The sequence below is a fragment of the Trachurus trachurus genome (assembly GCF_905171665.1).
Source record: "Trachurus trachurus genome assembly, chromosome: 9".
In the NCBI taxonomy this organism is placed as follows: domain Eukaryota; kingdom Metazoa; phylum Chordata; class Actinopteri; order Carangiformes; family Carangidae; genus Trachurus; species Trachurus trachurus.
Genome location: NC_139895.1, coordinates 8,254,927 through 8,280,516, shown reverse-complemented (window position 1 = coordinate 8,280,516; position 25,590 = coordinate 8,254,927). Strand labels below are relative to the sequence as shown.

At 41.2% G+C, this 25,590-nt stretch overlaps 1 protein-coding gene across 1 annotated transcript in view; it reads right to left on the bottom strand.

The window, feature by feature from the left end:
* dmrt1 (doublesex and mab-3 related transcription factor 1) overlaps positions 1-21,795 on the bottom strand; it is a gene marked incomplete at both ends in the record, with an annotated part of 34,860 nt that extends 13,065 nt beyond the window's left edge. Inside the window, 4 exons of the mRNA XM_083979844.1 lie at positions 9,936-10,149; positions 17,588-17,751; positions 20,290-20,458; positions 21,502-21,795. Coding sequence (XP_083835970.1) covers positions 9,936-10,149; positions 17,588-17,751; positions 20,290-20,458; positions 21,502-21,795 — 841 coding nt within the window. The remainder of the gene's footprint in view (positions 1-9,935; positions 10,150-17,587; positions 17,752-20,289; positions 20,459-21,501) is intronic.
* Positions 21,796-25,590: the final 3,795 nt, after the last annotated feature.

Below are 25,590 nucleotides of genomic sequence, written 5' to 3'. Positions count from 1 at the left end.
AGGCTTTTCTTTCTGACATCTCCAGAATGAGTGTGTGGCCCCAATGTGTATACACAGTGTATTTATGTGTGTGTGTTGAGAGAGAGAGAGAGTGTGTGGGAGTGAGGTTTGCAGTAATCTGATCTGAAAGCAGGTTAAAGCCCATTTTTACACGCGAAACAAAGAAACTTACTGACGCCAATCTCTCTATCGTTTTTTCTTTTCCTTTTTTTTTTTTTTTCTCTCCCCAGAGGAGGCCCGAGAACCTGAAACGACCGACTTTATACGCAGTAACTCACTGTGGTGTACAGTACGGTATGGATCGAAGCGGGGGGGAAATCAATAGAATATCATCTAGAAAGATAGTAATGGATTTCTAACTTAATGGGCTCACACAGGTCTATCGATTAAGCAGGATTAACATCTGCAATACCTCAACAATCTGATTTGCATTTAAATTACTGTACGCTCCGCGCTGACACCGATATAACAAAAACAGACAAACGTATAGCCAGCCGGCCGGCGCTCAATTAAGGCCTGGCTTCAGTATAAATCTTTGTTTTGTTTTGGTTTTTTTCGAAAAGAGAGAGAGGGTGGTGGTGGTGGGGGAAAAAAAGTTGCTGTGCCGACAGCTTGCAAACTTTGAGCGGGTTTTAAATTTTGCAAAAGTCTCGACAAGGACGAAAAAGAGGAGGGAGGGAGGAGGCGGGAGGGGGGGACATAAACACAGAGAGAGAGAGAGGGAGACTCGGCTTGAAGCTGTCTGCTGCGAGACTGAAACAGCCATAACTCTTCAGCCAGGGAGAGGAGAGGAGAGGAGAGGTGGGGAGGAGGGGGAGGAGAGGAGAGGAGAGGACATGAGGAGAAAGAGGAGAGGAGAGGAGAGGAAGAGAGAGGAGAGGAAGAGAGAGGAAAGGAGAGGAGAGGAGAGGAGAGGAGAGGAGAGGAGAGGAGAGGAGAGGAGAGGAGAGGAGAGGAGGGGGGAGGAGAGGAAGAGAGAGGAAAGGAGAGGAGAGGAGAGGAGAGGAGAGGAGAGGAGAGGAGAGGAGAGGAGAGGAGAGGAGAGGAGAAGAGGACATGAGGAGGGGAGAGGAGAGGAGAGGAGAGGAGAGGAGAGGAGAGGAGAGGAGAGGAGAGGAGAGGAGAGGAGAGGAGAGGAGAGGAGGAGGGGAGAGGAGAGGAGAGGAGAGGAGAGGAGAGGAGAGGAGGGGGGAGGAGAGGAAGAGGAGAGGAGAGGAGAGGAGAGGAGAGGAGAGGAGAGGACATGAGGAGAGGAGAGGAGAGGAGAGGAGAGGAGAGGAGAGGAGAGGAGAGGAGAGGAGAGGAGAGGAGAGGACATGAGGAGAGGAGAGGAGAGGAGAGGAGAGGAGAGGAGAGGAGAGGAGAGGAGAGGACATGAGGAGAGGAGAGGAGAGGAGAGGAGAGGAGAGGAGAGGAGAGGAGAGGAGAGGAGAGGAGAGGAGAGGAGAGGAGAGGACATGAGGAGAGGAGAGGAGAGGAGAGGAGAGGAGAGGAGAGGAGAGGAGAGGACATGAGGAGAGGAGAGGAGAGGAGAGGAGAGGAGAGGAGAGGAGAGGAGAGGAGAGGAGAGGAGAGGAGAGGAGAGGAGAGGAGAGGACATGAGGAGAGGAGAGGAGAGGAGAGGAGAGGAGAGGAGAGGAGAGGAGAGGAGAGGGGATGAGGAGAGGAGAGGACATGAGGAGGGGAGAGGAGAGGAGAGGAGAGGAGAGGAGAGGAGAGGAGAGGAGAGGAGAGGAGAGGAGAGCAGAGGAGAGGAGAGGAGAGGAGATGAAGAGGGGAGAGGACAGAGAGGAGGAGAGGACATGAGAGGAGAGGAGAGGAGAGGAGAGGACATGAGGAGGGGAGAGGAGAGGAGAGGAGAGGAGAGGAGAGGAGAGGAGAGGAGAGGAGAGGAGAGGAGAGGAGAGGACATGAGAGGAGAGGAGGAGGGGACAGGAGAGGAGAGGAGAGGAGAGGAGAGGAGAGGAGAGGAGAGGAGAGGAGAGGAGAGGAGAGGAGAGGAGAGGAGAGGACATGAGGAGGGGAGAGGAGAGGAGAGGAGAGGAGAGGAGAGGAGAGGAGAGGAGAGGAGAGCAGAGGAGAGGAGAGGAGAGCAGAGGAGAGGACATGAGGAGAGGAGAGGAGAGGAGAGGAGAGGACATGAGGAGAGGAGAGGAGAGGAGAGGAGAGGAGAGGAGAGGAGAGGAGAGGAGAGGAGAGGAGAGGAGAGGACATGAGGAGAGGAGAGGAGAGGAGAGGAGAGGAGAGGACATGAGGAGAGGAGAGGAGAGGAGAGGAGAGGAGAGGAGAGGACATGAGGAGAGGAGAGGAGAGGAGAGGAGAGGAGAGGACATGAGGAGAGGAGAGGAGAGGAGAGGAGAGGAGAGGAGATGAGGAGAGGAGAGGACATGAGGAGGGGAGAGGAGAGGAGAGGAGAGGAGAGGAGAGGAGAGGAGAGGAGAGGAGAGGAGAGGAGAGGAGAGGAGAGCAGAGGAGAGGAGAGGAGAGGAGATGAAGAGGGGAGAGGACAGAGAGGAGGAGAGGACATGAGAGGAGAGGAGAGGAGAGGAGAGGAGAGGAGAGGAGAGGACATGAGGAGGGGAGAGGAGAGGAGAGGAGAGGAGAGGAGAGGAGAGGAGAGGAGAGGAGAGGAGAGGAGAGGAGAGGAGAGGAGAGGACATGAGGAGAGGAGAGGAGAGGAGAGGAGAGGAGAGGAGAGGAGAGGAGAGGAGAGGAGAGGAGAGGAGAGGAGAGGAGAGGAGAGGACATGAGGAGAGGAGAGGAGAGGAGAGGAGAGGAGAGGAGAGGAGAGGAGAGGAGAGGAGAGGAGAGGAGAGGAGATGAGGAGAGGAGAGGACATGAGGAGGGGAGAGGAGAGGAGAGGAGAGGAGAGGAGAGGAGAGGAGAGGAGAGGAGAGGAGAGGAGAGGAGAGCAGAGGAGAGGAGAGGAGAGGAGAGGAGAGGAGATGAGGAGAGGACATGAGGAGGGGAGAGGAGAGGAGAGGAGAGGAGAGGAGAGGAGAGGAGAGGAGAGGAGAGGAGAGGAGAGGAGAGGAGAGGAGAGGAGAGCAGAGGAGAGGAGAGGAGAGGAGATGAAGAGGGGAGAGGACAGAGAGGAGGAGAGGACATGAGAGGAGAGGAGAGGAGAGGAGAGGAGAGGAGAGGAGAGGAGGAGGGGAGGAGAGAGGAGGGGAGAGGAGAGGAGAGAGGAGAGGACATGAGGACGGGAGAGGAGGAGAGGACACAAGGAGAGGAGAGGAGGAGAGGACATGAGGAGAAAGAGGAGAGGAGAGGACATGAGGAGAGGAGAGATTGAGAAACCGTGTGAGTGGAGGAGGAGGTGGGAAAGGAAAGGAAAGGAAAGGAAAGGAAAGGAAAGGAAAGGAAAGGAAAGGAGGGGAAGAAAGGATGGGAGAGGAGAGGAGAGGACATGAGGAGAGGAGAGGAGAGGAGGGAAGGGAAGGGAAGGAGAGGAGGGGAGGAGCGGTGTGAGGTGAGATGTTGGGAGGGCAAGTGAGGCAGGGCGGGTGAGGCGGGTTGGGGTGTGTTGGTGCGTTGGGGGTGTGTAGGTTTGATGGACTGCGCTGTCTCCCTCCCCGCTCGGCGATTTACTGCCCCGCGGCTGCTGACGAGCGCGGGGCAGTAAAGCGGCCGGGCCGCGGGGCGTATTTCACAGCGAGCTGGCTTTTATGAAGAACACCGGCACGGCTCTACCCCGCGGCGCCGCCCGGCCCGCCGTGACGGATGGAGAAAGACGCATGACAAGCTTCATCATTGTTTGTAAATCTTAACTGTTCCCGCTCACTAACTCCAGAAGGCAATTTTGCGGAGACAGCGCGGCGGCGGCGGTGGCGGCTCTGCAGAAAAAAAGGGAGGGAGGGAAGAAGGAGAGAGGGAGGGAAAGGAGGAGAGAGAGAGAAGGAGAAAGGACAGCGTGGCACTCCTGAAGGTTATTTGGATCTCTGTATTTGGCCAACTGATTAGCCTTATCCTCGCAGGGAGATAAATCTGACAGGGCGCTGTGTGGCAGCCAGGCAGGAGGAGGAGGAGGAGGAGGAGGGGAGCTCACCACTGTTTCCTCCTCCTCCTCCTCCTCCTCCTCCTCCTCTTTCACCGAGCCCATCGAGGGGACACGACATGTTTGGTCAAAGCGAAACAATTCAAGGCTGGAGATTTTGATGCACTGAAGCAAACGGCAAAGTTAAATCCACTCCCCCTGTGTGTGTATTAGATTACTGCTCTAATACACAAGCTGCTGCTGCTGCTGCTGCTGCTGCTGCTGCTGCTGCTGGGAAACGGGCCTGTAGATAAGACATCTGGCTGAACTTGAATATTTGCAGGTTTTCTCATGTTTGGTAACAGTAAACTGAATATTTCTTACATTTAATGATGATTTAAAAAAAAAAAAATCAATTACACATAAGAAAATGAAAAGACCCCAGGGAAGAATAGCTGCTGCGTTGCAAAAGCTAATGGGGATCTTAACCCCATCCTTCCTTCTTTTCTTCCTTTTTCCCTTCCTTCTTTCCCTTCGTCCTTATTTTTTGACCCAATTGACCCAAGACAGCAATTAATATCTGTAATTTAGAAGAAACACGTAATCAAATCTGTTTTTCTTCACTTTTTAAAAATGTTTTTTGCTATTTCTCCGTCCAGCAGTGATGTAGTTTTAAAAAAAGTGCTATATACTGTAAATAAAGATCGTCACTTTTATTGTTATTATTAATCCAGGAGATGATCAGTTGGTTCATTCATAATGAAAAAGACAAAGATCTCCAATTATTTTTTAAGTATTTAGGAGGATGAACCTGAAAATGTTTTGTAATCTTCCATGAAAAAACAAAGTTAATTTTCTGCTGCTTCTCTTCTTAATTCAATTAAATACTAAACAAATCAACGATTTCTGCTCCAGTGGGAAATAAAGCTTCATGTTACTGTGGATAAGAGCAGCTCAGCTAAAAAAAAAGAAAAAAAAAAAAGAAGCTGTGTGAAATAGTCATTCAAAACTTAAATACAAACACACAATTGTACACCCACCTAAACTCCAGTGTTTCACACATGACATCTTAGACGCTGAGGCTCTTACTCTTCTCTGGTAACAGGGTTATTAGCAGTTTAGAAACAACACACACACACACACACACACACTGGGTTTGGCAGTGATTGAACCAAATGTTTACACTGGCTCTTTGACAAAACGCTGAATCAAAACCTGAGTCACGGCCAACAGATCTCCCTCCACCGAACCTGCTCCATCAGCTCCGACCTCTGAAACCATTATTCACAGGAATGTCACTCTGTAGCGGCCGCTGCACCTTTCCCCTCGACTACCACTCGGACAGCGCCGGCAGGTTTTGATCTGAGCAGCACGGTTTCTGGGGCAATATTTATCATTGTCACTGTCAAAGTTACATTTTCATAAAAGCAGCTTCTTTGTCCATTATTAAACACTTGAAAAATATCCGTTTAATGTGCATTTTGAACTAAAATGTGTCAATTTTTTGCAATTAATCGCAATTAAATAGTGTAATTGATTGACAGCCCCTAGTCAGAATACACTATAAATGAATTACACCTGTATATTAACTATATTCCTGCAGAAAAGAAGGAAAGTGAAATGCAAAAACTATAGTACATTTGTCATTGTCACTGTCAAAGTTACATTTGCATATAGCAGTTTCTTTTCAACTATAAAAACACTTGAGAAATACCTCTTTAAGGTGCATTTGGAACAGAAATGTGTGATTATTTTGCAATTAATCGCATTTAAATTGTGTAATTGATTGACAGCCCCTTGTCAGAATACACTATAATTGAATTACCCCTGCATATTATATTCCTGCAGAAAAGAATGAAAGGAACTTGCAAAAATCAAAGTGAAAGCGAAATGCAAAAACTATTGCCATAGTCAAAGTTACATTTGCATATAGCAGCTTCCTTTCCACTATAAAAACGCTTGAAAAATATCTCTTTAAGGTGCATTTTGAACATAAATGTGTGAATGATTGACAGCCCTAGTCAGAATTCACTATAAATGAACTGCCCCTGCATATTAACTATATTTCTGTAGAAAAGAAGTAAAGGAACATGCAAAAATCTAAATGAAAGTGAAATGCAAAAACCCTTCTGACTCAAAATAATAGTATTTTTTTTTTTTTTTTTTTTTGCAGATCATTAGTCCTATTTTACATTATGTAGAAAAGATGGTTATTTCTCCACAGAGGCTCTTTATCAGCAGGTTTGATAACAGGAACAATAGCAATACGTTTCCAAATCACCTGAATAACCTGAGAGTTAATCACTGTCATACATTTGGAAAAACTTTGCCATAATAACTTGAACTGTCAGTCGATATTAGCAAAGTCTTAATGCACAATAAACTGTCCTCAACCTGTGTTGTTCATCATTTATAATTATTTTATTTAAAGGTACATTGTGTAGGAATTACTCCCATCTAGCGTTGCGGTTGTATATCGCAAGCAACTCAATTGTATTTTTCATGCTGCATTCACGTGAAATTGGGCAAAATTTTACCGTCTTTCTCTGGACTTCTGTGACTAAAATGACATCTGGTTTGTTAGCGACGGCCGTCTGCCCGACTGCAGGTGAATGCAGCATCAGTGTAACGATCCGTTCCTCCTCACTGCGTTACCACGGTGACTTTTCACAGACGCCACCTCGACCTGAGCCGACAGCTCCGGTGTCTCCGCTGAGTTTCCGTGGTTTCCTACCGTCACGCTGCCACTGAACGTAAAAACATGGCGACACGACGACATGGCAGCAGCACCGAGCTTACCCGCTCCATGGAGATATGAATGATATGAACGGCTCATTCAGAGCTGAAAGGAACACTTCAGTTTGTTGATGGGGGGGATTACTGGTTAATGAAAAACATACTTTTGAACGAAATAATCGATGCACATTTTTATGCACATTTGTTTTGGTTTTTCTTGCACCTTATTGAAGTGCAAGGTTACACTATCACTATTATTATTTTGTGATTTAGTTGTTACAGTCATTTTGTACTGTCTCTATTGTCAATTAATGAGTCATGTTTCTTGGTTGTAACTTGTATTCTTGTTAAATAAACATTTGATCACAAAAAAACAAGAGAAGTTACATAATGTTCCTTATAATTTAGAGTTATTAAAAAAGTGCAGGATGTTGCACATGGATGTTTCTGCTTCACTGTGAGGAGGGGGGGTGACTCACTACACAACACTACACTAAAAAAAGGCTGAAAACCACTACATCAGGGTGGGGTTGAGGGTGGTTTGTTTCTCTGCTGCAGGAGTCTGTGTCACCACCAAATGTGGGACGGGACCACCCGCCGAGAGCTGTTGTTGTCCTGTAATGGAGCATGGCGGGGGACGGCAGGGGGCCGACATGGGACCCTCACAGGAAGGGGACAGGTGAAAGTCATAAACAAAAACACAGGGACGAGGGAGAGATGCGGGGGTCTTTACAGGGCTGAGATGCTGGCGGTGTCGGCGGTTTGTTGCACCAAAAAAGAAGGATGTTGACGTTGTGCTAATGACGCTCTTCCCCTATGTCCTCTATAATTGAGTTATAATGAACAATACGATTTTGTTGTGGAAAAAGCAAAACTACTTTGTCTGTCTTTTAATTCCTGAAAAGAAAATGACGTCTTATCTTCTTTTTATCGCTGGCGTTAAAAACAAAAGTGGGGGCTGGGTGGTGCTGGAGCAGCAAATGTTGTAGTTAATAAAAGACCAATAAAGCTGTGATTTGAGTTTTTCTTGAAGTAATTTGTTAATATTTTGTTAATGTATTGTTAAATAACGGCAAATTAGCTGAATTAAACGTTAGAAGTCCTGCCCTCTGTAAATGTAGATGACCACAACCAGATAGAAAACTGGTTAATTAGAAGAAAAATAAAGCTCGATTCTATTTATTTATCACTTAAAACAGCTGAAAAGTATCTCTGCACACCTATGTACGTGTGACAGGTGTACCACAGGGAAAGCACACCTCAAATATAAGCGAAGAAACTGCTGCAAGTTGTCTCACATGGGGCTGAGATTTAAAAGTCTATGTTGTTTTTTAGTAAATAATGTCCTCATTTTGTATTATATGCACTATACTGTATTTATTTGTGTGTTTGTTCTATGTTAAACTGTGTTTTTAACTCATGTTTCTTTTATTCTATGCACATAAAACACCTAACAACCAAAAGGTAAATAAATTACGTTGCAAAGGTCATTAATAAAAACTGAAATCTTAAAATTTCATCTTGCATATAAGCAAATTAAGAAACTCTTGCAGAAAGAGCAGTGACTTTACACCACAGCAGCTGCACAGACAAAGTGATGAGCAACGCCTGCAGACTTTTTCAACTCTATAATTCACTCACTGCTGATCTGGGGTCTGTTTCAGTCCGACTTACAACATGCAAACTGATTTGTGATGTGCCTCGTTTGATCGCAACTGCAGAACAAAACTTGTACAGAACGTCTTTTTTTTAAGCAAATCCATCTGTAGTTTGTTACTGACGTCATTTTGGAAATGGGGCGACACCATGAGTGGCTTGTACAAAATATTTCTCACAAAACTGCAATTTAAAATATATTTATCCTTCCCAAAGTGCTATTAAACAAAAGAAAATGAAGCAAAAAGACTCCTCTCTCTGTCTCTCCCACTGCACTGAGCTGCATCTTCCCCTCTTATCTCTCTCTCTCATCGTGCACTTACATGCACTCAAGTTCCACAAATACTTCCCCGTGCACCTATTACACAACACACACACAATCTGATTTACCCACATTCACAGTTTCTGAGGCAGGCAGTAATCCAGGTAACCACAGTCGGCAGCCACGCTCAGCTGAGATCGCAGCGCCAGAAAATGTACGGCTGCGTGGTCAGAGATCAGACCTTAACCCTTGTGGGTTCCTCCAATATTCATCGTTTCAAAACAGGCATTTAAAAGGTTAAAATTATGAAAATTATTGAATGTTTGGTGGTTTTGAGAAGAGCTGAAGTGGCTGAAGAGATTTATAGAGCAAAAAAAAAGGAGAAAAAAATATTGATATGATGATTTTATGCGTCCATTTTTGGCCACTAGGATCCCCAATGAGTGAAAATCTGACACCACATTAAAAATAGTAATACAATGAAATCAGTGTTGGTGCTAATTTTTGACACATCCAAGACTCTAATAACAAGCAATGCCCCAACCCCCAATATTCAATTTATCTTAAAAGGCAGAGGCAACATGTCTTCAAACTGGCATTAAAGGGTTAAAATTCTGAAAAATTAATGGACATTTGGTAGTTTTGAGCAGAGCTGAAGTGGTTAAATAGATGTATGCAAAGAAAAAAGGGTGAAAAAGCGTTACCAGTGTATAAATGACCTGTAAGAGTAACTGACATTAGATTTTTTTTTTAATTTGTCAAAAAAGAAACTTTCTTGCAGAAATCCATACCTTTAGCTCTAACACAGCAAAGGATCAGCAAATCAAAAAAGAAAAATGGAAAAAAAGGTCCAAAAAAGGACCGAGAGACACCACGTCGTTGGCAGAAGATAATATTTAAAGCAAATACATTATGTTTTTTGTTTTTTTAAACTTCCACTGAAAGTAATGAGGAACGGTTAAAGCTGAATGGCTGAGCGATATTTTTAATGACCGACAACTTTTTCTAACTTTGCTCTGTCTTCACATCAATTTAACTCAAGCGATATACATACTGTTGTGTATTTTAAGTACAGTAGAGAGTAAAAAGTCTAGTAAAAGTAAAATAATAATAAAAGAAAAAGCTTCACTGACTCGTTTCATCTTCTAAATTTTACGGCACTCTCGACTTGAGTGCAGCCCTCCCTTGAATGTACTTAACCACACTGTTGATAAAGTCTGGGTAAAACTTTATGGGGCCTGAGAGCGAGTGTGTGTGTGTGTGTACAAATGTGTGTGTGTGTGTGTGTTTTTGTGGATCACTCACAGCCTGCCATGGTCTCAGAGAAATTGTTGTTGTTGTTGTTGCTGTTGTTGCTGTTGTTGTAGCTGTTGTCCTCCAGGCTGAAGAGCGGCGGCACGAAGGTGGTGGTGGAGCCCTGGTCCTGGGTCAGGTAGGTGGCCGCTGGGTAGTAGGAGTGGACGCGGTACGGGGCGGAGGAGATGTTGTGGCTGGACAGGCGGCCGTCGCCGTAGGGCATCTGCTCCGTACACAACAGGAGATAAATGGAGTCATTATCACATAATAACACTTATATTCACCAAAGAGTCCGTTCCTGCTGAGTTTAGGTTATTCTTCAAGGGATAGTTCAACGTTTTTGGCAAATTGGCCCATTGCCATAATCCCTATAGTCATAGCAGTAGGTTTGTTACCTTTAATTGTCGGTGCAAGCTATTTTTAGAACGGTGGAGCAGAGCCGTGAGCTGCTCAGAGCTACGCTACGGAGGCTCATGGGATTTCTTGGTTTATCTCATCAAACTCATCAAATACACAATCCAACAACTCCAAAACGCTCTGGTGGACAAGTTGTGACCTGCACATTCACCACGCTATGAGATAATAACAGAACGTTACCAGACAGAGTTGTTTTAGAGAGAAATGCAGAGGTGGCTTGCTGAAAAACTGTCCCTGAAGGTAGCGCGCATCAGACGTTTTGCATGAATTAACTCTAAAACAACTCTGTCTGGTAACGTTCTGTTATTATCTCATAGCGTGGTGAATGTGCAGGTCACAACTTGTCCACCAGAGCGTTTTGGAGTTGTTGGATTGTATATTTGACGAGTTTGATGAGGGAAACCAAGAAATCCCATGAGCTCCCGTAGCGTAGCTCTGAGCAGCTCACGGCTCTGCTCCATCATTCCAAAAATACCTTGCACCGACAATTAAAGGTAACAAACCTACTGCTATGACTATAGGGATTATGACAATGGGCCAATTTGCCAAAAGGTTGAACTATCCCTTTAAGTCTAATAATCATTTCTTGATTTATCTTGATATTAGTTGAAAATATTACATTTAAGATCACATGTGACAACAAAAAGCAGAAAATCCAGTTTTACAGCTGCACGTTGAGACTGAAATTAGTTGAATCAATTATACAGATAATTGACAATCGATTTTCTCTTTTCCATCTCAGTTTACCTCAGTGCTTAATCACATGATGATGAGCCGATGAAAAACTTTGTATACATCTGTTCAAAGGCTTTTTATCACTCATTGTTTGCAAGAAAAGCAACATTTTATTTTCTGCGGGAACAAACTCAGTTATGGACAAAAAATTACAAGTTATAACTTCGGCAGTCGGCGTCTGACTTTAGAAACTTTGAGGTTTTCAATTGCTCTAGCATCTAAAATAAATAAATAAAAAGAAATACCACATTTGATCTACATTTGATATTTGCAAACACAATAAAAACCCAGCCTTAGTGTCTCTGTGGCCCCGCAGATATTCACAGGCTACACCTTTAACCACCTATAAAGTGACAAGAAGAAATACAGACATAAAATAATATGTGACAGAAAATTAGTGGTGTTTGATTTCACAGGTCCCTGACTTGTTCTGAAAATCGCGGGGCTGCAACACACGGCGCTGGCTTTTCTACCCAACCGCTGAAAACTTTGAAATGAGCTGTCTACTCAGCAGCAGCTCCGCCTCGCAGAGGGTTTTCAATTTCACTTTTATGGAATTTGATTTCTGTCAGCCTGTAATATGTCACCCGCATTGTCCACACCATCAATTCTCCGACAGCTTTATAAACTGTTATTTAAGCTACACTCAGCTCTTGTATTAGGCTGTGAAAAATACAATAGAGATTGGACTGGAGTCTTGAAGGTGCACCGAGCTTACGCTTTCTTTCTTTTTTTTTTGCAGGACACACAAACAAAAGTGTCTCAGTGAAAGTTGCTCACAAAGAAGGTAAATAAATACATGAAACCAGTTTCGTCATGTTTGCAGATGCACACAGGGTGAGTTGCCTAAACTGTCTATGAGATGCCATATAGATAAATAGTTATATGGACCAGTGGGGTGAGAGTTATCTAACATGATTAAAGCACATTAAAGGTTCAGTTTGTAATAATTGGCAAGGTCTGAATATAATCTAGTGTGTATAATCGCAATAAAATTTAATTTGTTTGTTTTCGTAGCCTTATAATTATTCTTTTATATATAAATATAGCAAGGGTCTTGCTTTAGAGAGTGTCGCCATCTTGCACCGCCATGTTTGTACGCAAGCTGAATCAATCTGTGTTTCATACAGTAGTCTGATCTGTGCACTTTCTGACAGATAGGGATCACACGTTTCTACACTTATTTCATCACGGCAGAAACAACATATCAGAAAGCACATCAGCAGCTCTGAGATAAACCCTGAGAGGCCGTCGTCTACGCTACACCGGCAACACTTAAATGACCTGAAGATAACTGGGTAAAAGGAAAGGAAAAGACAAAGATGAGAGATAATGGACATGTGGACTGAAAGACATGAGACCAACTCAGAAACTGCAGTGACATGATTTAAAGACGTTACTAGAATTAGTAACAAGAAAATCACCAAACTGTGCTGGACTTGAAGAAGGTACATTGTCCCTTGTCAAATAAATTAAACTGAAACTGAATTGCAGATTGAGCTGAGGCATTGGGGGAAGCGTGCTACTGAGAGAAAGAGAGACTTTTTGTTGGGATTATTATTGTTGTCCACACACATAATCATCCATCACACTCACACCCTCAACATTTTTGATCGACAATAAAGGAATTAAAGGAACATCATCTGGACTCGTGCATTTTAACTGATGCCCCCCAGCGGCCACAAGTGTTTCCATCCAGTTCATATACAGTCCTTAGAATAACCTCCAGAACAGACGTCATTGATCAGATCGGTGAATTAAGATGTTGCCGCTGATCTCACAAGTTGCATAAAATGCAAAAAATATCGGCCGATCCGATAAAGCCGATCAGATTGGTGGAAAGCCTAACGGAGGATCAGGTTATTTGTTTTCTTTTGTCTGATGCCACACGTCCATGCATCAGCTCCCTGGCTAACGTGGTCGCCTCCTGGGGGGGCTCTTCCTGATACCTCCCTGAGCGACGCCTGTCTCCTTATCTGGCACCATCTCCTGTCTGGAGGCTCTGCACCACCCTTATATTATTATCATCATCCACCTGCATGGCAGCCAAGCACCGCTGAGCGCAGAGCAGAGCAGAGGAGCAGGGAGATGGACTGACGCTGATAAAGACCACTGTGTTTCCTTCTGAGCTCTGGTTTTAGCAGTGAGAAGAGTCAGTGTGAGACGTATGTTGATGGATTACAGTTAATTAATATTTTACCTGACTGACTTATTGCTGCTGAAGAACACAAATTGACACTTCTGGCAAAACATCAAGTGATTAATGACTTAATTGATAATGAAAAACTGGAAGGAGGAAGTGTAGCAACAGATTAGGAACGTGCCGTAGTAATAAATGGGATTTTTTCAAGAAGAATTTAGCAGTAAAATATAAATCATGAACAATAATAAAATAATGAATAAAAACAAGAACATATTTGTGCTGTTACCAGTGCAGGGGCATGTTGTTTCCAGGTTGTCTGAACAACACAATATCTCTTCAAATTTGGCACATGCGTTCATTGGGACTCAACTGATCTGTGACCTTGAGGTAACTTCTAAAAAGGTTTCTAAACATGTCAATTTGGATGAACAGATCTAATCTGTTTAAGGATGAGCAGATTAGTTGTCAAAACACATGTTTTTTGGCCTTGAGGATGCAATAACTCTTTAAAGGGATAGTTCAACATTTTGGCAAATTCTCCTATTGCGATAATCCCTATAGTCATAGCAGTAGGTTCATTACCTTTAATTGTCGGTGCATGTAGTTTTGAGATCCGCGGGGAAGAGACGTGAGCCGCTCAGGTAAAGGTACATACAGTAGCCCCCTGTCCCTCATCAAACTCATCAAATACACAATCCAACAACTGCAAAACGCTCTGGTGGACAAGTTGTGACCTGCACATTCACCACGCTCTGAAATAGTCATGTATTATTATGTAACATCACGACACATGAAGCAAATACTCAGAACTACTTTGCGCTTTTGAAATCACTCCGCCCAGCAGCCGAATTTGCTAAAATGTTGAACTATCCCTTTAATGGCCTTGTGGGAATTTCTTCAAACATGGTGCAAACATGAAAGTGATTTGATTGTGGCGGCCAAAGGTCAAAAAAGGTCAACACACTGGCCAGCAATCAAGACAACACACCGGATGGCATTCTGCACTGAAACAAACATCTGCTGCTCTTGTTTTGTTGAAATCTCCTTCTAAATAACAGAATTTGATCATTTAAAGATATCAAATCCACCTCCACCAGCTGTTGTTGTGATGAAGCAAAAGAGCAACATCTGTAACATCTGCAAGTTATAACAAGAGATGTGGCAGAGCTGAAACACACTGTGCTCTCTCTGGGGTCTAGTGCAGACAAAAAAAAGCAGAGTGATAAGCGCTTTGCGGTAAATATATAGAGACAAAATCAAAATTGAGTAACTCAAGGATAATCACTTTGAGCTGGGGATGTTAAAACTGGAGTATAGCCCATTAAAGTGTGGAGGTTTAGGACAGGTAAAGGAGACAGAGGAGACAAAAGAGAAAAGCTTGGTTATAAACAGCTCCTTTGATTTCTAAAAGAAAATAAATATATATATATGTTCCATCACTCTCAGTCCTGATGACAGTGAATCTCTCGTTACTAAATTGTGCATCTGTGTATTCGAGATCCATCTTCAAATAATAATCAGCTCCTCGTGCGGAAAAAACAAAGAAGCGGTCGCTTTGAATTTGAATAACCGTCGCACGTAGCCCTCTGCACCTGACAACTTCACTGAGAACATCATAAATCACAGAGGAGGATGGCTAAATTATGCTAAAGAGTGCTAACTGATTAGCATTAATGTGCTCACTTTCTCCCTCGAGCGCTGAGCCGTGGCGTTTTCTCCCCCCTCCTCAGCCGACAGACAATACCATTAACCTTTGCAATTCAGGCTCCGCCGTGCGCTGGCAGGTTAGCGGAGGCAGTGACCCCAAAACTAGATGTTGCTATTGGGGGGAACTGAGGGTAGGTGGGTGGGAGGGTTAGAGGGGGCTGGATGGATAAACGTACTTCATAGAAAAACAAACCACCTCGTCGGAGAACACTGAAGAGTTATAGATCTAATTTGCTTCAAGCACAAGCTCATCTCATTTGACACAATAGAGATACATTTAAGCATAAATCAGTGTGAATATGGGTGAGTGAAGGACCGTGTGTGTGTGTATGTGTGTGTGTGTGTGTGTGTGTGTGTGTGTGTATGTGTGTGTGTGTGTGTGTGTGTGTGTGTGTGTGTGTGTGTGTGTGTGTGTGTGTGTGTGTGTGTGTGTGTGTGTGTGTGTTAACTACCCCCCTCATGTGTCCTACGTTATATTGCAAGTGTGTGACACATTCATCCATCGCTGGAGAAAACAAAGACATAAAAGTTCATATGAATCACATGCAAAGAAAATAAACTTCTAATGCCAATAAACGACATTTAATCTCTCTTTAAAACCAAAAACTAATTTATTTATTTGTCAATTATCAACATTTTGTATTTCCTTACCTGCAGCTTCTCAATTTATTTATTTTTTTTCCACATTTTACAGTCACTTTAGATACTGGATTTGAATGTTTCACTTTTGTTTTTTTTTACTAAATTCATTGACAAAATAGTGGATTAATTGATAATAATAATAAAAAAAAGAGCATCTTTCTGGGACACTGGGACACCCTGCCATTTAATATCTGACAGGAGAGACAGTCAGAGGTCAAAGCAGTAATTGGTGTTGTATATAGTATATGCACAAACCAGAAGTATTTGTCCCGACTGTGTTTGAGGTTTCTCTCCGACACCTGTCAATCAATCTGAATCTGAATGTACTGCAGCAGTTTGATATGGAGATTAAGATGAAACCAGAAACTTCCAGGTTCTGTTCAATTGGGCAAGAAAAGCTTGTTCGAAATCCCATTAACACTTAGCATCTTTAAGTGCAGAGCCTGAAAAACATTTTAAATGTGCAACTGTCCAAATACCAGGCTTCTACTGTCAATGCGACTTATCATTTTGCGATTGTTTTCAAAATAAGTTTTAAATTCATTAGAAAGATAATTTAGTTTAGACGTTTATGAGCCAAATAATGATGATTTTTAGGGAGCATGTAGGTTTCGTCATAGGAGCCGCCCCGATGAATTAATTTGCTGTAGTGAATGTTAATTTTTAAACCATAAAAGTACAGAATAAGAGTTTTGCAAAGATTATATTACAACCACAACTTGTTCTCAATTGACTCCATTGAAATTTCTGTCAGATACGTTCAACACAAAATCAAAATTTGCTTAATTTATAGCTTCACAGAAAGACACTTCAAACTTCAGATCTCCATCCAATAGTTTAGTTTTTTGTGTGCGATACCCACACAGCTCTGCATGTGCTCTGACTCACTGACATGGGCCTCCTCATCTCATTGTGACAGTTGTGTGATTAGAAAGTGAACCTTTTTTCATGTCGAGGTGACTCGTGGCTTCTGTAAGCAGTTTATCTCGTCTTTCTGTGGCAGGAAGCAGCTTTGTTCCTTCTCCGACAAGCACGCACGCACGCACGCCGCACGATCATACGCAAAACAAATGACACCAGTACATCACTTAGCGTGCGCCCACATCCATCTCTTTTAACACAGAGCAGCTCTCTATTCTCTGACTCGTGGGACTGAATCCTAAATCTTTCAATCTAAGAGCCATCAGTCTGAATGCTTAAATCTGAGCCATGACAGATGACCTTATTAATAAAAAAGAAAAGTTACAATTATTTGTTTATATACTGGTATTTTAATGCTTATTGTAATGGGAGGATCGTTTCAGACCTTAACTATGGAATACAGATGGAAAAGTTGCAAAATAAAAAGCTTAATTTGAATTCATACCTCTAAAGTAAATGGACACAGGTCTCATAATGGTCTAGGGTTACAACAGCTGAAACATAACCCTGCCAAAAACAGTTACTTATATTAAAATACAAGAAATCTGAGGAGAAAATTACTTACTACTTACTTACTGGTGAAATAATCTGTCCATGCAACTAGATAATTTTACTTCAGGAGGAAAATCTTAAAACCAGAAGGCTGTGATAAGTGTTCAAGGGTAATTACATCAAATTACTTGAATTAATTTTAAGATTTTCCTGAAAAATTGAGGTAATAAAGACATATTTATAATGAATTGAAGAATATACCCTCAAAACAGGATAGAAATGTGTAAATAACTTTAACAGGGTAATTTGCAGCGTAGTTTTACAACCACTTTAGATGTAACAGGAGAATATAAATAAGATTATGAATTGCTGTGCTGAGCCAAGATAAACACACACAATGCAGGTAAACACGGAGCAAGACCTGTATCAACAATGTCCAACACATACCGGTACCTCATATAAACACATTACACTTCTTCTGTTAGGAGGAGGAAGAGGAGGAAGAGGAAGAGGAGGAGGAGGAAGGTTGTTGTGCACATGCTCACTGCAGGAAACAGGCTTTGAGACACAGTGTAGCCTAATGAGTGCGGCTGTGGTTGGTCACCTGGTACTGCTGGTAGTTGTAGAGGTTGCTGTAGTAGGCCGGGTAGCGTGACGGCTGGTAGAAGTTGTAATAGGAGGTTTCCATCAGCAGGTCGGACGCTCCGTCGCCGTGAGCCCGGGCTGCAGCCGCCGCCGCCGGGCCGGGGGACGACGCCGAGCGACCACCTGCACAAAAGAGACGAGACAAGACAGGGTGTCAGGATTCTGTAACATCTGGACAATGGAGCTGAAGATATACCGTTATTGAATTGGCTTTTGTTTTATTCTGTTTTGTTTTAATTAGGGACGTCACGATTACAGATTTTCGTGGTTACGATTATTATCAGAGAAATAATCACAGTACTACGATTATCATGATTATTATGCATACTGCAAAAACTCAAAATCTTACCAAGAACATTGTCTTATTTCTAGTCAAAATGTCATTTCTAGTCAAAACAAATTTAATTTTAAAACTCCTCACGTTCAAAAAGTAGCTTGTTTTCAAGCATATTTTCACTTGATATAATCTGATAGTGGAGCAAGTTTTTCTTTCTTATTACAAACACAAAAAACTTGCTTTACTGGCAGATTTTTCTACTTATTTCAATTGAAAATTAGTTTGAAACAAGTGAAAACTGTCTAAAAACAAGTTCATTTTTAGGTGATGAGTCTTATTTTAAGTGGAAAGAGATTAGTTTTGACTAAAATTGAGACATTTTGACAAGAAATAAGACAAATATTCCTGGAAAGATTTTGAGTTTTTGCAGTATTACTAATTATTTCCACAAAGTATCTACTAAAATATGACCAATTATCAAAGTGTTTGAAATATATAAGTCATTGTTCTATACCAAATGTTAAAGTTAATTTTAATCTTTTTTTTTATTATTACAAATGACACTGACTCTAGCATTTAAATTCCTACCAATTCAATGTTACGTATGGACCAGTATCTGTGCATTTAGCTTTACTTTGGCGCACATCTGCCAATACAGTTCCGACATTATCTTTTTTTGGAAAGTGACGGTATTTAGGAATCTTTACGATCAATTAATTGTGGCGTTTAATACCGCGATTAATTGTGAAAATAAGTAATTGTGACAGCCCTAGTTTTAATAAATGCGGGCATGTTTTAACATGTTATTGGCTGGATTTTGAACTAGTTACACTCTAATTTATTCAAGTTACAAACATTTATTCCACTTAATTAACTGCACTTTGCACTTTTCTTTCTAGTTATGCCACCTCTTGATCAAACTGCTGTCAACAGCACCATCTGCAGGTGACATGTGTATTTCCTGACACCTATCACAACACACATTAACACGTGTTGTGTCCCATCAAGACAAGTAAAAACCATCATGTCATCACTACTCATTCATTATCTGCTTGTACTTTCCTTATCAACAAGGCCACATTCTTCTCAGGCAGACACTGATCTTTTTGGGGGGCGAACACAATGAAAACACTGTGAACCACCCAAAAAATTGGCCAAAGATAATGACATGTGTTGTCCCTCGTTCTCATTCTTGTCACCAGTGAATCACAGTGTGCTCGACTCCTTTTTTTATTTTTCCATGCCGGTATTTCTCTCTCTGTGTGTTGCTAAGCCAAGTTCACGGTATCGACGCACGGACACAAAGGCGAGTGGCCTTGACCGCCGTCTTATTCAAAACCTCCTAAATTTTTTTTGCTATCAGGCCAAGAAGGAACGCGGGATCTCTGTGTGCCTCCACATGACAAGGAGGAAAGCAACAGTGCCCTTTTATGCTGCTGTCATCCATTGACTCAAGATTTATTTTTTATTAATTTTCCCATGAAAATGTATCTGACTGATGGTGCCTTCGAAAGAGTGACTAAAATGATGTACAACATACAAAATAAGTGATTGAGCGGTGTGTGCCTTTTTTCTTTTTTTTTTTTAAACAGTCATTGAACTTTCTGATAAGTCAATTTTATAGATTTTGGTACATGTAGTTTAGGAAAAAATCTGTAAAATGCATGAATATAACAAAATTTGTGCCATTAAAAGGGTTAACATGTTGTAAATTGTTCTGTTTTTCCAAAATAGGCACACATTTTTAAAGGATGCTGCAAAAATGAATGAAAATGTGTATACACATCAATTCATTCATCACACTGAAAACACTGGACATTATATACATTGTGTCTTCTCTTCTCATTTATAAGGGCTCAGGGTTTCTTTAACTGACTATATGTCAGGTCTGTATTAATGACTTCAAAGGCTTCAATGTCGTTGTTTTTATTTGTGTTGAACTACTTAGATACTCACATATCACCTGTGTGGTTGTTATTACTAAGGCATCAATACAAGTGTGTGGTTTGTGAGTGATATCTTATATTTGTAGGTTTATTTAATCTACCATCGCTTGTTTATCAAAACTGAACCTTAAACCAACACCTAATCTATCATATATAGCTAGGCCATTGACATTTTAAATGATTAGGGGGGGTTAAATTACAATGGACTACTGAGTTGCACACACCCATATAGAGAGTATCACTTCCTGCTCATTCACTGTGTGTTTTTCCATGTGATTGTACAGTGATAGATGCTGACTACTTTATATTTAGTAATATTTTGATATTACCATATCTTTCCAAACTTTTTCCAGAGCCGTTGTTGTTTGGACACAGTGACTCTCAGTTAAGTGGCGCGGCAGCAGAAGTTGTGGATAACAGCGGTGGAGGATACTTCACCTGCAACGGCAGAACTGGAGATGCTGGTGGGCGTCAGGGATCGTCCGTCCACCGAGAACAGGCAGTCGGCCCCGGCTTCGTTCTTCAGCAGCACCTCAGGGCCCGACAGAGTCACCGGACTACAAATCCCAAGCTCCTCTTCCTGAGCCTGCTGCCTCCTCAAGGCGACCTGGAGGGGAGGGAAACACAGGGAGTTGATAAGAGACTGTTTGGCATGAAACGGTGTCTTTGAAGATCACACTAAACAGTTTCTGTTTGATACAAAACAAGAACCAGACACAATCAGAGAAAGATTACAGTTAATTAAGATAATAGATTATTGGTAAAACAAGAAAAGTAGGTAAATATACACTGTAGAGCTACAATTGTAGCACCAACTGTAACTTTAATGATTAAATTGTTGATTCATCTGTCAATTTCTTGCTCAATAAACTAATTGATAAATTCCTCTATCCTCTAAAAAAATCATTTCTATTGTTATCTGCCATATAGTTAATAAAATGTTCATAGTAAATAGTTTATAGTTCAATAATTGTTTTAGACATTTCTGAAGCAAAAAAAGAAATATTGATGATAGCCTACCTGTTTTACACAACTTTGTAAACTGATATTTTTCTCAATTTCTTGACATGTTATGAACAAACAATCACAATAATAGCCCATGGAGAAGAATAATGTTTGATTATTGATTTTTTTTACAACCTCAACAAATGTATCTCTGAGCTACAAGTGCAAAGTAAAAAAAAGTGTGTTTATCAACTTATGAATAAACTGTCCAAATAAATTGCAACAAAAACAAGCATCCAACATAACATGACATAAAATGTTTATAAATATTTAGCTAGCTGCGTGCAAACAAAGCTACAGCTAAGTTACGTTAACATTTCAAACTGCTACATTGTTTGCAAACTAAAAATGCGGGAATAAACCAGTGAACTGATCCACAGTGGTTAAAAATAACAAAAAAAATAACTTATACAATCTATCCAATGTTATATTTTATGATTTACACGGTAATTTAACAGTTTATTTTTTATTTTTCCGCTCCCGCCGGGCGTTGAGTTTAGGCTAATTAAGTTAGCCGCTGACAGCTAACCAACGGCTGAAGTGAAGTAACGGTTGGTCGGTTGGTGGAACGTTAGTTAGTTAGTTTCCATGGGGCCGCCGCCATCATGTAACGGTTAGTATCTTTATCTTTCCTCGGTTGCCTACCTGGGCCGCCATGACTCTCTGCCTCTCGGTGATGAGTTTACACTTGGCACACTGGCAGTCCTTCCAGTTGCAGAAGCGCTTGTGTCCCTTCAGCGGGGAGATGAAGCCGTGGTTCCTGCAGCGGGAGCATTTGGGCATCCTCTGGGCTTTCTGGCCTTTGGAGGAGCCGCTGCCGGTGCCGGTGGAGGAGGAGGAGGAGGTACTGGAGGTGCCGGTGCTGCCGGTGGTGGTGGACGGGGAGAAAGGTCTGGACAAGTCGGGGACCTGCTTGTTCTGCTGCTTGTCCTTGTTCATGTCCTCTGGAAGTTTATTTTAAAAAGGAAAGGGAAAACAACAATACAAAAACGTCCAGGAGAGATGTTTATTAGAGGTTGTTGAGGCGGGCTGTAGGCTACTGTCTGTGTGTGTGGTGCCAGGCTGCTGAGGGCTATAAGGTCACCGGCCCTCCCCGCCCACCTGCCGCCGCTGCTGCTACTGCCAAGATCTTTTTTTTTTTTTCGTTTTTTTTCTTGGGACTTCTCCTAAACTCCAGTGGCCGTGGGAGTAAAGAAAGTGGGATGATTGGGGAGATACAGCTACGTGTGGGAGGAGGAGGACAGTGGCATCAGCATCACTCTGCTGCTCTCTGATTCAGATTGTTGTAGCTAACGCTACAAACACATTCTTGTAATAATTTGTCTATTTTAAGCTTATAAATGGTCCATGTTTGGTTGTCATCAATGAAACCAATTTGCTCAAAATGTGAGACAAATGTGATCTTTTTTCTTTCTTTTTTTTTAACAATTGTGGATGTTTCCTATGGGATGTTTTGTTTAAAAAAAAAAAAAAGAGAACATTTTCTAGTTGCATGTTACAGTAAGTGTGATCACTGCACATCTTTGAGTTTATAACACCTTGGTTTTATTTATTTCTACTCTGATGCTGTGAACTTTGGTCTGAGAGAGAGACAAATACTGTACAAACCTGTCTCTGCCTGTTCTGTGTGTGTGTGTGTGTGTGTGTGTGTGTGTGTGTGTGTGTGTGTGTGTGTGTGTGTGTGTGTGTGTGTGTGTGTGTATGATATGGACTTATTTACTGTAATAAAGTGATGAAAATTCAAGAAAAAAAAGTGAGACAATAGTAATATATTTTCACCATAGAGATCAGGTTAACTCTATTTTTTGTGTGTTTTCTGACCAAATGTAAAAACTTTATGATTTCTACTGAGACATGCACTGCAAAAACTCCAAATCTGCCCAAGAATATTTTGTCTTATTTCTTGTCAAAATGTCTCATTTCTAGTCAAAACTAATCTCTTTCCACTTCCACAGAATAAGACTCATCACATAAAAATGAACTTGTTTTTAGATCATTTTCACTTGAAATAAGTAGGCTAGAAAAATCTGTCAGTGAAAGCAAGTTTTTTGTGCTAAGTCTAAAAACAAGTGATGAGTCTTATTTTAAGTATAATGAGATTTGTTTTGACTAGTAATGACATTTTGACTAAAAACAAGACAAATAGGCCTATTCTTGGTAAGATTTTGAGTTTTTGCAGTGCATGTCTCAGTAGAAATTATACGTTTTTACATTTTTACACACAAAAATAAGAGTTAACCTTATCTCTAGGTGAAAATATATCACTATTGTCTCACATTTTATATTCCCTGAGCAATAAATCAGTGTTTTCTCTGATGTATTGATTATGAATGACACTCTTGGTTGCAGCCTTTAAAACTCTGATACGAATTAATAGTGTGACATTTAATTTTCTGATCAGTGTGTGTGAATATTTGTCTTTGGGGGTTGAAAACATTAGCCCATCTACATAAGATCATTATGATAACAATAATAGTTAATGATAAAGTACAAGGAATAATAATCATAATATGGATCTTCAGACAGTTGCCATAAATCATCTTACTCTGAAGCATCTCTTTGTTAGTCATTTTCACTGTATCCATTGATGCATTTCTTGCCAGGGCTGTGATGCACTATAGGTTTTGAAAGAAAGTAAAAATGTACAAATAATAAAAATTTTCATAATTTTCTATAATCTTGCAAACAAATAGCGCCGTAACTCATGATTTGCCTTTAGTACTATTAGTATTCCACTTCGACCACCATTTACAAAACTTGTGGTGTGAAATTTCATGGTTGTAAACAACTGGTTTCTTCCTTGGACAAAAAAGGATGTACTCACATAGACCCAAAGTCAAAACATCAGTGTGTGTATATATACCTTGCTACAGCAGGTTCTCAGTGAGTTTATAGGAGCCCATGTGGCTTTATTATGGGATATCTCTCCCTGAGCTTGTATATTTTTTTGCTGTAATATCCAAATAGCATCCCACTAAAATATGTTTACTGTAGCTCTTTTTTCATGGCGGCTGATGGTGCTACATGCAGGGTGAATTAATTTACTACAAGGTGTGACTGAGCTGAAACTGAATTAACCTCCAGCCCGGTCAGTGGGTCAGCTGAGTGGATTTATAGGCCGGGCCGGGGAGTGAGTGAAGCGAGGTGAAACACACCATGGCACCCAATTAAAAATCCCTGCATTTAAACTGGAGGAGGAATGAGAAGTAACCAATTAAAAAAGAAAGGTTACACACATCATTTGGTTCGGGTCCTGGTGTTGTAAGCCAACTGAACTGAGTTTAATTACCTCCACAGCATAAGGCAATAATAATAATGATAATAGATTATAATGCAGTTTTAACACATTTAACATTTCTATTAGTCTGACTATAGTCTCCAGGGAAGTTGCTACTGTAACAGGTTGGTGCAGCAGATAAACCTTTATCTCAATAGCTGACAATATACACAGTGCACTGAATGTCTTTTTTAACTGTAATATTGGCTCAAACCTGCTGGGGGAGCTACTGAGCTGAAAATAATTACACATATAGAGGAGACCAGGGGTCAGCAGTGTGTAGGTGGGTTGAATTTCATAATTTCTAATGATAGATAAACTCTAAGTCTAATAATAAAGACAAAGTTTTATGTTATGAAACAGGCAGGCAAACTTTATTTTGTATACTTTGCATAATACTTAGAATAGCATATCTGCAATTTATTGAAGTAGAAGACCTCATTATAAATACACTACTACATGTAAAAGTCTAAAAACTATTTGTATTTACTTCATGTATAAGAGTAAAGGTATGTCTTTATGATGCATACTGGCCCTGATTAGTGTTTTTTAATTAGATTATCTCAAGTTTTGATGATCGATTTTAATACTTTTGGTAGTTTTTTTGGGGGATAGCTGTAGATTAAACCCAATGAAAGGTAAAATAGCTTTATAATAATGGTTGCTGTTGTCCTTTTGTGTCTGTATGAATGCTGCTGCTGTGACACGATAATTTCCTTACAGATTAATAAAGTATCTTGGTCTTGATCTTGAATTTCAAGTATGGCGCAAGTTTTAAAGGGGATATCAATATTTTTACACACATGAAAACAAGAAGTGTGGTTATTAATATGCCTTTAAACTGTTTATTAAACATAGGTTTGTTGTGTTGTGTGTTTGTTATTCTGGTATTTGTATAATCACAAAATAGGCTACATTCATTTTGAAGGAAAAATAGGGGAAATCTGGTGGTGCGTTCATAAAAATAGGACTTTGGATACTTACCAATTTACCATTTACCTCGTGAAAGAATTGCCAAAACATAACTTTATTAAGGTGCTGTAAATATCTGCATTGTGTAAGTTGTAGCCTGTGGGCTTCAAGACCGATGCCATTTGACTGATGATGGTTTGCTTATTAAATCATTCATGTTTATAATGTATTACTTGACTATTACAAACAATAAGCATCATATTAAACCTATAGCCGAGGCTAATTCAGTAGTTTAACCTAAGTAATATTTTGTCAACCTCTTTTCTGTTGTTGTCACCAGTGAATCACAGCTGCACGTGCTTGACTCCTTTTTTTATTTTCCATGGTATTTTTTCTCTGTTGTCGAGCCAAGTTCACGGTATCGCACAGACACAAAGCGAGCCAGAGAGGAGGACACCAGCAGCCTTGACCACCCTCCGATTCAAACCTCCCAATATTTGTTATCAGGCTTGGAGGGAACACACTATCTCTGTGTGCCTGCACAC